Below are 13940 nucleotides of genomic sequence, written 5' to 3'. Positions count from 1 at the left end.
ATTTAGCGTTGCAGAGTTTGCAACTTGTGTGTTAAATTCTTCGCCCAAAGCAATAATCGCTGAGGTTTATTAAACGGTTGGTACAGCAGTTTACTGTTAAACAATTTCTATAAATTATTTAGTGATTAGTGTGATATTTAGTACCGTTTTATAGCCTATAAGTTGCATTTTCAACGCATTTGTTGGTTGCATAGTCACGGTATTGTGGAACCTGTTAAAAGCACATGTACTGCAGGTCGAGATTTATACAGGGTGTACCTAAACCCTTCTTGCATTTAGACATCAGTATTCTTTTAATGTGGAGTAGCTAGTATAAATGCAAATTGTTGGACTGGAACTGGATTTAGGTCATAGTTGATACACTCACTCCATGTACATGTACATTGTAGGGGCCTACATGTGTATTTACATAAACATTGCTTTGGACATGTGTGTGCATGTGTTTGGAACATGTAAGTGATATGTAATGAGCTAATTCTGTTACAATAAGGTTACACAAATACACATGTACTGGGTAATTTCTTGTAACAAATACATACATTTTATTTTCTATTTTATTGTAGTCAATCTGTGCCTGACATGTACCACTACAAAACTGTATTAGCAGAAGTTGTACTACACAGTAAAGTTTCTGGATCTGCAGCACAGCATTGTCGTCTTTAATCTTTGGCAGATTCATGTAAATTTTACAGAGAGTTGTGTTAGGGGCCAATCACAAGTTTAAACTTCACACTCCGCCCCCCATCCCCCACCCAATTCACCAAATGTCCCATCCTCCAGTGCCTCCAGCCCAACCCCCATCCCACCCCTAACCCCACCCCACCCCTGTCCCCCACCTTTGTCAAACAGATATCAGGATATTCATGGGGACCATCAAAACACTAGAAAACCAGTGACCAAGGTTCACATATGCCACATAGTTTGCACAAAACTTAGAATGGTGCACCTTTAGTTCATTTTGTTCAAATGTTTGTGTAATCTCATGAAATGCTGTTATAGTGTTACAGGTTGAGCATGGTTAACTGTACATACATGATATTTTGAAAAGCACAATTGTATACATTGTATACTTCTCAAAAAAAATTTTTTACAACACAAGTGATATTAATATAACTGCTAATTTAACATTACAATGTGGGGTTTTTTTGGATGAGATATTAAAGCAGTGGTTTAATAATTAACTTGCGAAATGTGAATTGTACTTTTTTCAGGCAGTTTCTTTAAGTTACACACAAATAATGCTTGCCCCAGTCTAGTACAATGCAATAAATTAAAGCTCAAGAGTGGAAGGAAACCTTAAAATGTTGTTTAAAAAATCCTTTTACTAAACATAATTAACAAGAACATGTGGGAAAGAATTCCATATACGGATGTCAATAATTTTTCCTTGCAATGACCTACCAGCCATCAGAAAGCGATAACATGTCGTACAAAGTCAAATATAGCAGGGAAAACATTGAAGAATTTAGTGAGAAAACAGAAATGTTCAGACCACTCTCAAAGTTGTATGCAGGGTCTCAAGTGACGTCCGTATGTGGAATTCTGTCCAAAATGTGAACTGCCGTATATAAATCAACAGTTAACTTGTAGTCTCTGAAGTTGGTTTCCAAAACCAATCTTGACGAAATACATCCAATCCTTGTACAGATACATGTTAAGTTGCTCCTATTCTTAATGACACATTTAGCTCAGTAGAAACACAAATTGCTTAGTAGAAAAATGTATTTAAACTGTCCTAGGTGCATATATATTTCACCTAAAATTGCACTAACTATTCATAGAAAAGTAAAGTATAGATTTTTAAAGATGACTAGAAAGTCTGCAATTTGTTGACAAAAATAGTGTCTAAAATATAATTTTAATAATAACATGTACATGTACATGCACTTTTACTCTTTGAACTAGAGCAATCACATTTATGACAAGACCAATTAACTAGTTTTGCCAAATAAAATTTGTGCAAGGTGTCTTGATAAAAAAATTGAAAACCCTGGGCTATATGGTAAAACATTGACCTTTATGAAATTGGAGAATCCTCAATGGTTTCAAAAATGCCTCAATGAATGAAACATGTACAAAGACTATGAGCACATCGCTGTGGCATTGGTGAAAATTCAAAGGTCACAACAAGGCACAACTACAACTGCCATCTGCATCTGCAGTTGGTAAAACTCGATTTCTCCTTCGTCATGGGTTTTGATTCCCTCAGTTGCAGAGGAAAATTGTGCAGTCCTTTTTGGCTAGAATCACTTCCTTTAGTGTCACCTCTCTGAACCTTGACTGACTATTCACCTCAATAAGTCTTCAGACAGAATCCTCAATGACAACCTGGACAGGGGTTGCAGCAAGTTCCAAACTAATTGAATCCTCTGCATAAATGCATCAGTGGTTGCAGTGATCTTTCTCTCATACATGTATTTGTGGATTTTCGGGGGTCTTATAATAAAAAATCTCTATAACTTTAACAGTGCATTCGCCATTTTACAAGGTACTCGGTGAGCCGCAGCTAGTAGCCAGCTGCTGTCTACATACTTGTATCATGGAGCTAAGATCTGGTAGTTAAGCCAGAATTTCAGTCCATACTTGGCATGGGCTGTGGAGCGCAGCACTTATCAGACAAGACTAAAGTTGCTTTCTTTCAGTTGAGTTTCTGTTGCTTTCCATCTGGATCATTGATGTAGCTGGCTTGAACACCGTTCATAATATCCTGCTCTCTGTTGGGACAAATGACAAAATATATGAAACGGTTTAGCATGAAAAGTTGCAAAAATCTCATCACAAACTATTTAAGACCAGGCCTACATAGATGTTAATCAAGTTGTAATCAGGGGACTGATGGTGGCAGTGTAGAGTAAAATACAGTGCAATCACCTATCATAAAGCTATCCAGAAAAAAAGATTTATACCTGGAAATCACCATGACAGTGACCATGGTGACCCTATGCACAAACAAAGGCGTCGCCAGGATTTTTTTCTAATGGGGGTAAAACATATTTTTCCCCCCAAAATCCTGTATTTTTCAACATATTCTCAATTTATCAGTTTTAGAGGGGGGCAGGGACATTTTGCCCCCCCAACTCATTAAATTTACAAAAATATGACTTTGCACCTCTATTTCTTAAATTTCCTTTTTCTTGTTTTGTTTCTTCCTTTTTTGTGTGGCTCTTCTGGGGGGGCACCCCCCCCCCCTTGCCTCCCCTCCCTCGTTTTTTTCTCGGTAAATACTTCAATATGTTCTCCAGCTGATGGCTGTTAACACTGCAGGGAACAATTAGTGATGGGAAGATTCCCATATCTGGCCATCCCTGTGCACAAACCGTATGAAGCTGGTCTGGCCATTTCTATTCCAAGTGTTTCCTAAATATTTCAATATTTTCCCAAGCTAAATTTTACTTGTTTGGACAAATTATCACTTTCTGATGCATGATAGGTCACTGAAGGGGAAAAATAGTGATGGCCAGATGTGGGAATCATTCCACCTCGGATATAGCTCGATGGTCGGTCTGACCATGCATGTACCACGGACCATTTATGGTCCATTACCACGGACCATCTGCCCACCGCACCGCGCGCCAGTACAGTGGCCAAACCCGGCCCACACGCATGACGTACAGACATGACGGCGGGATATATGCCATTGACATTGTAAAAGTTTACGATTAAAGTCGACGTTTTCCATCATAAAAATCAAACTGTAATCAGGCTTACCTTTCGCTTAGACTCCTTTTATTAGGCGTCGGAGGTCGTCCACGAAAACCCACTTCACCCGTCATGCATGTGTCATGTGTCCGTGTTTATCGCGTGAAGCGATGCAAGGTGTCCGCCATCGCGGTAAACATTATGTCGTCTGCACTTCTGTAATGTATGGTACATGGTGGGCGCGTACTGCTGCTCGACACCCTGGGGATGTTGTTCGTTTATTTCTGAGTTCTTCGTTCATTTCTGAGTTGTTCGTTTATTTCTGAGTTCGTGTATATTTCTGAGTTTATCGTTTATTTCTGAGTTGATCGTTTATTTCTGAGTTGATCGTTTAACGCTGAGTTGATTGTTTATTTCTGCGTTGATGGTTTATTTTTGAGTTGTTCGTTTATTTCTGAGTTGTTCGTTTATTTTTGAGTTGTTCGTTTATTTCTGAGTTGTACGTTTATTTTTGAGTTGTTCGTTTATTTGTGAGTTGTTCGTTTATTTGTGAGTTGTTCGTTTGTTTCTGAGTTATATTTGTTTATTCCTGAATTGTTTGTTTATTTCTGAATTGTTCGTTTATTTCTGAGTTGTTCGTTTATTTCTGAGTTATATTTGTTTATTTCTGAGTTGTTCGTTTATTTTTGTGTGTTTTCGTTTAATTTTGTGGTTTTGTTTTATTTTGTTTTTGTCTTTTTTGCCCTAATGGCCGCCCATACGTGACAGGCTCTCAACCAATAGGAATGACTAAACTGTCTGAGGTATTTATGAATGGAAAATAAAATGCACTACAAAAAGTGGTCTCTTTGTGGAAATCTGGCAGAGCAACTGTTTTGTGAATGGCTTCTATTCTGTGGTTAGCATAGCCATACAACGAAACCTTGACACTCTGCAGAAAAGGGTTTCACTTTTAGCCTCAAAACTCACAGTGGGTTGCTTGAGCAGTGTTCCCAGGAGTCCAATCCTTTGTGTTGAGGAACTTATCTTGGCTTCTTCATGTGCAGCATGATTGATGTCCTCTACTAGAGATATCTCATGTACGTCTAGTACACACAGACCCTGAATGCAACATGAACAAATTGAAAAACAACACCGCAAATCTTCAATACGCACAAAGTAAACGTCAAAAAGTCAACAACAAAAAAAGACTTTTTTTCCCTTTGGTAGCATCATTGTTATTTTGTTTGTTGTTTTGGTCGTTTCTTCATCTCTTTTCACGTTTTTGTATTGCTCAAATAATATAACTAGAATTCTTCACATTGGATTAAAAAATGTAATGTTAACATTACATTTTTGTTGTCTAATTTTGTGGACAATTAACACTGACATCGCACTATAACCATTCAAAAAGGCATCTCGAAATAAAACTTTAGGAGGAATAAGCATTGGCAGCACAGCAGCAGTTCACAGAGTTGCAAACAAGAATAAAACCCAACACAAAAAGCACAGCTTGTAGACAATTTATGAAAACAAAAACAAATGCACAATGTACATGTACACAGGTCAATAAGCTGCCATTACTGCCATAACTTAATAATACATTGTACATTATGCATGTCACATCATGAACTTTATACATGTATGTATCACATCCTGAAACAAGACCCGGCAAGCCTAGTCTGGTCCCAGAGTGCACAAACTTCCATTCAATGGTTTCAGAATGGTCATAATTCACAGCTATAGTCATTTCATGCATCCGGCCTGTACAGGCCAGATGTAGATCATTCATAAGGCCCAGTGCACATGAGAGCTATATATCTGCTTACGACAACGGTCCATTCGTGGCCCGTGGTGTAAGCAGATAGCTCCCGTGTGCAGTCAATTGTTTGAAAGATTTTTGTCATTTGTGGTGCTGCTTCGAATATCCAATGTGTTTGATAACTTCTTCAAAGTGTAAGCCGAACGACAGCTTCCTACTTATGGCAAATATGAGACACTAGGCTGGCTACGAAAAAATAAATTGTTTTTGGGATAGGATCACTTGCGTTTATCCTACAAGTATACGCTACCGAATTATTATCAAAAAGCTTACTTGAAGTAAAGATTGTACTGGTACTAAACACCCCTTGAAATTATTCTGCCTGGCTTGGCGCCATTTAGAAGAAATCAAGAAATGTACATGATTTAGGTGATTTATAACAATCGGTCAATTGACTGATTTTGGAAATAAGAGTGCCATGGACGAAATCACGTTTTGCGATCAAAAGGTTGTACATGGTTTTCGTCAGTTTTCTCCAAAAAAAGTGTAATATGCACTTAGCTGGAACTTCAACAGGTTTGGTTTTGATCATTCTTCTAAGTTCTTTGGATTTTGATTGGTGTTATTATTGGAAACAGACAAAATGCAAGAAAAGCAAATGATCCTATATCCCTATACACACATACAAGCTGGCGCATACCTTTTGCTGTCTGACCCTATTGACAGCATCTCCACCTTTCTTGGTCTCCTCACTGACCACAATGCTTCTCATGTCTGGATCCACTACGCTGGGGCTGTAAGGATCCGTGATGGGCACGATGGAGTCTGACTGTAAGATGCGTGGTTTGATATCGTGGATGAAGTCACGGACAGACGCGATGCGAGCATCCATTGGCTGGATCAACTCTGGTAGTGTTTTCCCTGCAATCAGATGAGGGGGATATATTCAGGTGTTATATTAATATAAAATACTGAACACTTATACATTTATGACCTACTCTCAGCCAATGAAGAGAAAGAAAGTAATAAAGGTTGTTTTATACTTGATTTGATGCGTTCTTACGTTGCAGCATGGATCTGTCTGTCACACCTGACTGTAATCTTCTCTTCTGCTCCACAGCTCAAGCCTGTACTGAATAAAAATGAAAAAAATAAATAAATCAGACATCAATAAAATGTTGTTGACCATGGAGGAATCGCTCTTTTTGAATGACTTGCTCAAGTGAAAACAAGAAAAGTAGTTTAGAATTTCTCTTCTGGGGTTCTGTTTTACAAAGGCTGAATTGTGAGTAGCATTGTTCACCGGCTGGGCATGAAAATACAGACCTGTCAGGGGCAGATCCACGAACTTGTGCAGGGGGGGGGGGGGGCGGCCTGTGGACAGGTTTTTTCTCCGGACACTCCGGGGGCTGGTACCATTCTTCCAATCGGGGTGCTGTTCAATTCAGACAATCAGGCACACTATATCGCACAAAAGTGTTAAAAAAAAAAACCTTTACCCCTCTATGTTCGAGTGTTGCGGCCAGGCGGACATATGGGTAAATATTATGTAGTATAAGTTTAAATATTTTTGGTGTGAGCAGGGGGACCGGGAGCAGGGGCACCCCCCCCCCCCCCAAAAGTATTCGCGCCTGCCTGTACCTTATAAAAGTTGTAATAAAAGTACTAGCATTGTAACGTTCCCCTCTGTACATCAACGTCACACTGATGAGCACTCCACACAATCTTGTTCCGTAATTGTGGGGAACTCACACTTGTCGTATGTGGTTTAGGCCTAACTTTTTGGGACAACATGTTTACAAAAATATCTGAGCGTAAATCTACAATAACGGCATTTTCTTTGAACTGTTTCGGTCCAATGTACAAATAAAAAAGTATGTCATACGGCAGACAGAAAACAGAAGTTTGTTGAAGGCAATGGCTAACCTACTACGGATAATAGGGTATTCAGGTATCTGATAAACACATGGGCTGGATTGTGTTTGAATATCTGTCAAAGAGGATAGGGATGATGGTGGGTTTGAACCATTCAATTCTGAGCAAACCAGAAAGTCACACACTATACACTCTTCCTCACATACTCATCTTAAGGTAAAATGTAATACAACAGAATGTTTAATATGGAACCTGAATGCAATCCATATGTCTACTCCATCAGGCTATTACTGGGCAAGTCCAAGAATTCACACACGCTACGTCCCAGGAACGCTTAACCCTCAAAAAAGCAATTAGATCAGTGTTTTGTTTTATTTTATTCTACTGTTAGACATCTGAAAGGAGAATACCGTACCCACATGAATTTGTTGTTATTCTTTGTGATAAAGAAGACATGGTATGCTATGCATGGGACCACAAGGATACCTTTTCTTGGACTTGCCCTACTTGCAAAAAAGGAGAGTTTTCTAGTTTATTGTAAGAGTACTAGGCCTATACCGGTATAAATGGAAACAAGTCTTTTATTTAAAAGTATGTAAAGAGAAAATTTCACCATTTTCAGCCACTGCAAAGCATAAAAAGTGAATTTGACACCACACTTCATTAACATCCAAACATGTCAGAATATTGTTGTTTTTTTATTTATATGAAAAAATATGAAAAAAATTACAATGCACCTAGTCAGTTACTCTTCGTGCTTTATTTGAAAAAAAAACAACCATTGGTTTCATATTTCCTTATGTAGTTTTAATGTTCAATTAATATAATTCTGAAAACATTTTCTGTAACCACCCCCCCCCCCTTCAATGCTGGGTCCAACCAGTTATTCCTTCATCTTTTTGCAGTTTTTAAAATTGATCTGCCCACCAACCGTTGCACCAATGTTTATGGGTCATTCCATGAAGTTCAAGAGGAACAGGCCATAATTTTCTGAGGTCTGATTATAAAACAGTTTTTTCTTTGTTATGGAATGGTTATTTCTAAAACAAATATCATTTGACAATAAGGCTATAAGATAAGCTTTTAAATGATACCATGCTTGATGATATTCAAAAATAACTTTCATACCCGAATTCTGTAAATGTTATGGCGTCCGACATAAAAAATTAGGAAAAAGTGTGACAAAGCAACCTACAGTTCAAAAATAACTCATTTTGAAAAGAAAACAAGTGGACTGGAGTTGAGGATTTACACAAATTATAGCGAGATGTACCCTTCCTATTGAAAAAAACAAATATCAGATTTTAAAATGTTTTGCCAAAATAGCATGCACAATTTAAAATGGCTTGTGGATGTAACGTATGGTGTCCCGTGTTTCATATTATGTTACATCCACTGAACTGGCCTTTGCAAAGTTGTCTTTTTGCAGCAATTTTGGTCGGATTGACCCCAATATTTCATGATTGAACTGGTATTTGTAAAATAATGTGATCGTAGTCTAAGCAAATAAATATTTTGGCCAAATATGAAGAAAATCTTATGCCTGTGGGCACATGGTGTCCGTGTTACATCCACAACCGGTTGACATGGTCATGCCTAAAATAAGTATGAAAATCATGACCTGCAATCTGCAATTGCCCTTGAAACAGAGATTTGGAAACAACATTTCTAAACACAAACAACATTTAGTTCCATTCATATCGAGGTGAAGAATACCGCATTGTGATGTAGTGGTGTCCCACATGTTACATCCACAACCATTATTAAGTGGTCGGGCACAACCCGACCACTCTCTATTATCGTTACGATTAATCTTTATTTTTTTTCCGTACGGCACGTTTCCGCGGGTTTTCTCATAAACGGTATATGGTATGAACTTGTACTGTAACTTTCAACATATATCGGCCCTCATCCCTAGTGGTGCATATTACTCTGACGTCATGATGACGTCATCGGGTGTCAAATTACAAGCAATTTTCGTTGAAAAAATGATGATATTCTTTCACCTATAACTCTTGAACAGAACAATCAATTGTTTTCCAACCTTGTAATCAGATAGACCATTAATAGGTGAACATTTTTTGTCATGTACGTTAACTCGCTTAATTGACCTTTACTTCTGGGTCTACCGGAAGGTCAAAGTTAGGTCAATTCAAAACGAAGACTTTAGCCTGAAATCAAAACAAAGCAACAATTCTTCCAAACGGTTTGCGGTATGATCATAAAACCTTGCGTGAACTTGTACCATGTAACGAAGATGTTGTAAATTTTGTTACGTCATCATGACGTCATCAGGTATCAAATTACAAGCGATTTAAGGGCAACTTTTGACCAAATAGTTTGCGTTATATCTTTTACACTAAATAGAGTGTCGTGTTTGTTTTTTTCATGAGGTTGTAGACTATGCCGTGAGAAACATTTCGTGTTCCCGGACACAAAACCGCATGACCTTCACTTCCGGTGTTACCGGAAGTGCAATAAAAACCGAACATAACTCAAAAGCGGAAGCATTTTACTACACACATCGAATTAGGAAAGTGTTTAGTGAGGAATGTCAGACAAATAAAACAGTGTGATGACGTCATCTTTCGAAAGGGTGCCCCCTAGCGGCACATAAAATAGTGTGAGCTTTCTTTAATTTGAAAACCATCCGTTCAAATTTTACCAAATTGCCCCTTGATATTCTTTGATTAACCACATATAACTTGGCAACGTTTCAAATTCATGACGTCATCAGACCAGAAGTTACTTCTATGAGAATTAGAAAACGATTATATTTTAAATGTAATTCTATCAATTGATCCATGTCGATCTTAGCCCAAAAAAGATATCCATTACAATGTTCACCTTTGCTTCCAAATACTGTGTCGTCATCAAACCGGAAGGTGGGTGTTATGAATACATACGTTATTTTACTTTACAATGAACATCTCTTTCCGTTTTTGAATAATGACGTAATCAACCAAGAAATAACTTGCATACATGTGTACATAGAATGCTTACTAAAATTGACCACACTGTTAAAGATGTATTTTTTTACTTGAAGATAAAAATAACTGATTTTACTGGAAATGATTTTATTTCGAAATCCTTTGTTCTTACATAAAAATATTCATAACTTAAAGGAAACATGCAGTGGAAATTCAGCTCATCTTGTTTTCATGCACATTACTATGTGTTGCAACAATACATACAAGATCTTAATACTTGTTTTCTCTGGAAGTGACAAGAAAGTGGTAGTTTTTCAATTATTAGTAAATCCTTTCATCAATACAAAAGAGGGCGCTATTTTGTCACACAAGGTACTCCTTGCCAAAGGTGCGTTATGAACAGTACAAAAATTGGTCCTTCCAAATTACCCACAAAACTTTTTTGGGAAGAAATATTTGCCACTACGATTGTCCAAATAAGCTGTTTTACATGATAAACAATAAAAAGTGGAATTTACTCCAAAAAAATAAAGAAAACTTTGACATATATTTGTATACACATAGCTATGGAGACACTACGGCTCTGCCTTGAATGACATCATGCTTTGGCTCATGAATATGGACATTTTCATTAGCATCAAAGCTTAAATGTTGAAATTTCTTTCTTTTACTGCTACAAAGGAGGCGGAAACTTCATAGTTACATTGTACATGGCAAGAAAGCTGTTTTAAATGTATTTAAGTCATATAAATCCTATTACATGTTCCTGTTAACTGGACAGTGTTTCATAAAATAGTTGTCTACCCGACCACTCTGCGTTTGTAACAACAAACGCGAAACTCTAGTTTTTTGTTGTTATTGTTGGAAATAACAATTTTAGCATTCTTTAAAAGTATATAAGTATGGATTTGATGATAAACTCAAGTTCGGTGTGAATTTCAAGCATTTGAAGTATTATGAACAAAACAAGGTTTGGATGTAACAGGACGGTAGCCTCTGGTTACATCCACAACTTCTCCATAATCATTACATGTAAATACATACTGTGTACAAATTTACCAACTTTCCAAAATCATGTGACTTAAATTTGAATGAATTTTTAAACTACAATGTATGGGCTATCAAAAAATGCATAATCAAAACTTGTACTAGTAATTTGAAAATTTGACCCCAATGTCACACTTTGTATCTCAACTTTGTGGAATGACCCATATACAAACATGAACAAAATATAAAATAAAAAATTCTTAAAAACATTATTTTCAAGAAAAGTCAGTATTTTGTGGTTGGAATAATCCCAAACAACTCTTTTAAATGTCTGACATAAGTACAATAATATTCAGGCAGCCTAAAAAACAAAATATAACATAAACATTCTTCAAAAAAAATATTTACAAAAAAGTCACTAATTGGTGGTTGGAATAATTCCAAAACTACTCGGGGTAATACAGTTTTGGAACCGTTATACAGGCACAATTAATTAGCCACCTGGGCCAATGAGTCTCCAAAAATAAAATATTATTTACAAAATATACATGTGTTTTCTATCTTGGAATAATCACATAACTTCTCACTGTTTGAATTTCTTATTGTTTCAATGTGATACATCGATACAACTGTTGTCAGGCCAACAAGTCTCAACTTGGAAATGGACCAAACCACCCATACAGCCTCAGAAATCAACAAATACCATATATCCACTGGGTTTTCAAATTTAGTGATGTTTCCATGCACACACGAAGAGATTGAGGTCTACAGTAATTTTGTTTGCCACTTCAAAAAGGTTCCAGATGTGGAATCTACACTTATACACAAACGTGGAGATTGTGGTCAACCAGGGATCTTATTTGCATAAACTACTGTTGTTTTATGAAATAGTTTAAGTCAGAGAATAGACTTGGAACTGTAGATTTGTGCCAGATTCGTCCCGTCCATTCTTAGCACGAATGTACAGTTCCTTGTCCATTCTCATTGACCCAATAAGCAAATCATAGACACTCTAAAAAGTCCCAGGTCAGATTTGACCTGACATTTTTCCGGGGCAATATCGTGGAATCTCCAGTTATTCACAAATAGTTTAAGTCGAAGAATAGACTTGGAACTGTAGATTTGTGCCAGATTCGCCCCGTCCATTCTTAGCACGAATCTACAGTTTCTTGTCCATTCTCCTTAACCAAATCAGCAAATCATAAAGACTCTAAAAAGTCCAGGGTCAGATTCGACCCAAATCCGGGTCAGATTTGACCTGACATTTTTTAGGGTCAAAATCATGCTTCTCTTGAGTCACCTTTCTGGCCATTTGACCAAGAAAATGTCATTTTGACCCAGAAGAGTCTCAGGTCCAATCTCAGTCTGAACCGGATACAGGGTTATATCTATAACCAGGCATTGATGACAAACTAACAGTGTCATATGTAGAGGGTGTGCAGCTAATTGTCCTACACGCAGTGCAACACTACTGACCACCTGACATGAGAAAGTGTTATGATGTTTGTTTAAATTGCAAACAGCCATCCTGGAATAACAAATTTAAATGATCTGTTTTTGGTTATTTTTAGAATGTGCACAAGTCTCTGATTTTATAGTATTTTTTTTTTTTATGGTAAACAGGTAATTGTCTTACATGCAGTATGTGACCCTACTGACGATCTTAATGGAGAATGTATTACAATGGTTTGCCTTTGAGAATTGTCCTGCTTAGGATTGAAACATTAGGCCCTCTAATTTTGTTGATTTTCTTGTAAATTTCATTTCCTTTTACAGAGAATGTGATCATTTTGATATTGTTATGCCTAGTACATGTAATTCAAGAGTGGGTTTGGCAAGGGAGAATTAAAATTCAACACTAAGTGACGGGTAGAAGGACTGTAACTCATCCCATCCATGCCATGCCTCGTTGCCATCAAGATTCAACTCAGTCAGGCTTGACATGTTTCCTACAGCCGAGGCAATGTGTGGAATGTCTGACTGTGTCAAATGGCAATAGCCCAGTTACAGATTATTTAAGTGCTTCATTTTTGGCAATTCCTTGGCCCACAACGCAGCACATTCACCCAATGACTTGCTGCCACCAAGATTCAACTCAGTCAGTCTGGGCATGATACCTACAGCCGAGGCAACGTATGGAATGTCTGACTGTGTCAAATCGCAATGGTTCAGGTCCAGCTTATTTAAGCGAGTCATTTTGGGCAATTCCTCGGCCCACAAGCCAGCGGATCCACCCAATGTCTTGTTGCCATAAAGGTCCAAAATAGTCAGTTTGTGCATGTCATGTACAGCCGAGGCAATGTGTTCAATGTCTGTGCTCGTAAGTTTGCACTTCCTTAATTTAAGAGTCTCAAGGCTTGTCAAGTGTTTGATATGAGGGGCCCATTCTACAGCTCTACTTCCCAATGTATTGCAGCCAACTATGTGAAGGCTGGTCAAGAGATAGTTGCATGTCAGTGATGACAGGATTTTCTCAAGCTCACCCTTCACTAAAGGACACCTGGTGAGCCTCAGATGCCTGAGGTTTTCCATGCAACCCAGGGCGAAGGCTAAACCACTGACCGAAGACACAGAATGAATCTTAATGGTTTCAATGCGTGACAGTTGAGCCACCTGGACTTCTGACGTACAGATTATTTTAAGAAGGTATATGAGAATGCGGAAATCAGTATTGTTATTCACATTTATATTTGATGGGATGAGTGAGTTGCTGGTTAGACATTGTGGGATCTTTTTGGATTGGCTTTCAAAAAAACATTGTCTACTAA

At 37.6% G+C, this 13940-nt stretch overlaps 1 protein-coding gene across 1 annotated transcript; it reads right to left on the bottom strand.

Moving 5' to 3' along the window:
* Positions 1–4527: 4527 nt before the first annotated feature.
* On the bottom strand, positions 4528–6514 carry LOC119719763 (bifunctional coenzyme A synthase-like). The gene is made up of 3 exons (XM_038189252.1): positions 6444–6514; positions 6081–6301; positions 4528–4740 (listed from the first exon to the last, which is right to left on the bottom strand). The coding sequence occupies exons 1-3, from the start codon at positions 6451–6453 to the stop codon at positions 4528–4530; spliced, it is 444 nt and encodes a 147-aa protein (XP_038045180.1). The 5' UTR covers positions 6454–6514.
* Positions 6515–13940: the final 7426 nt, after the last annotated feature.

This window comes from Patiria miniata, unplaced genomic scaffold (assembly GCF_015706575.1).
Source record: "Patiria miniata isolate m_02_andy unplaced genomic scaffold, ASM1570657v1 HiC_scaffold_8, whole genome shotgun sequence".
NCBI classification, from domain to species: Eukaryota; Metazoa; Echinodermata; class Asteroidea; order Valvatida; family Asterinidae; genus Patiria; species Patiria miniata.
Note: the sequence above shows the minus strand (reverse complement) of the source record. Positions and strands in the feature narration are given on the sequence as shown.

Excerpts from the sequence above, each read along its gene's own strand:
- LOC119719763 (XM_038189252.1), bottom strand. Across the intron at positions 4,741-6,080 it reads ATAGGGTCAGACAGCAAAAG|GGTCTGTGTGTACTAGACGT; the intron begins GTATGCGCCAGC and ends TGTTGCATTCAG.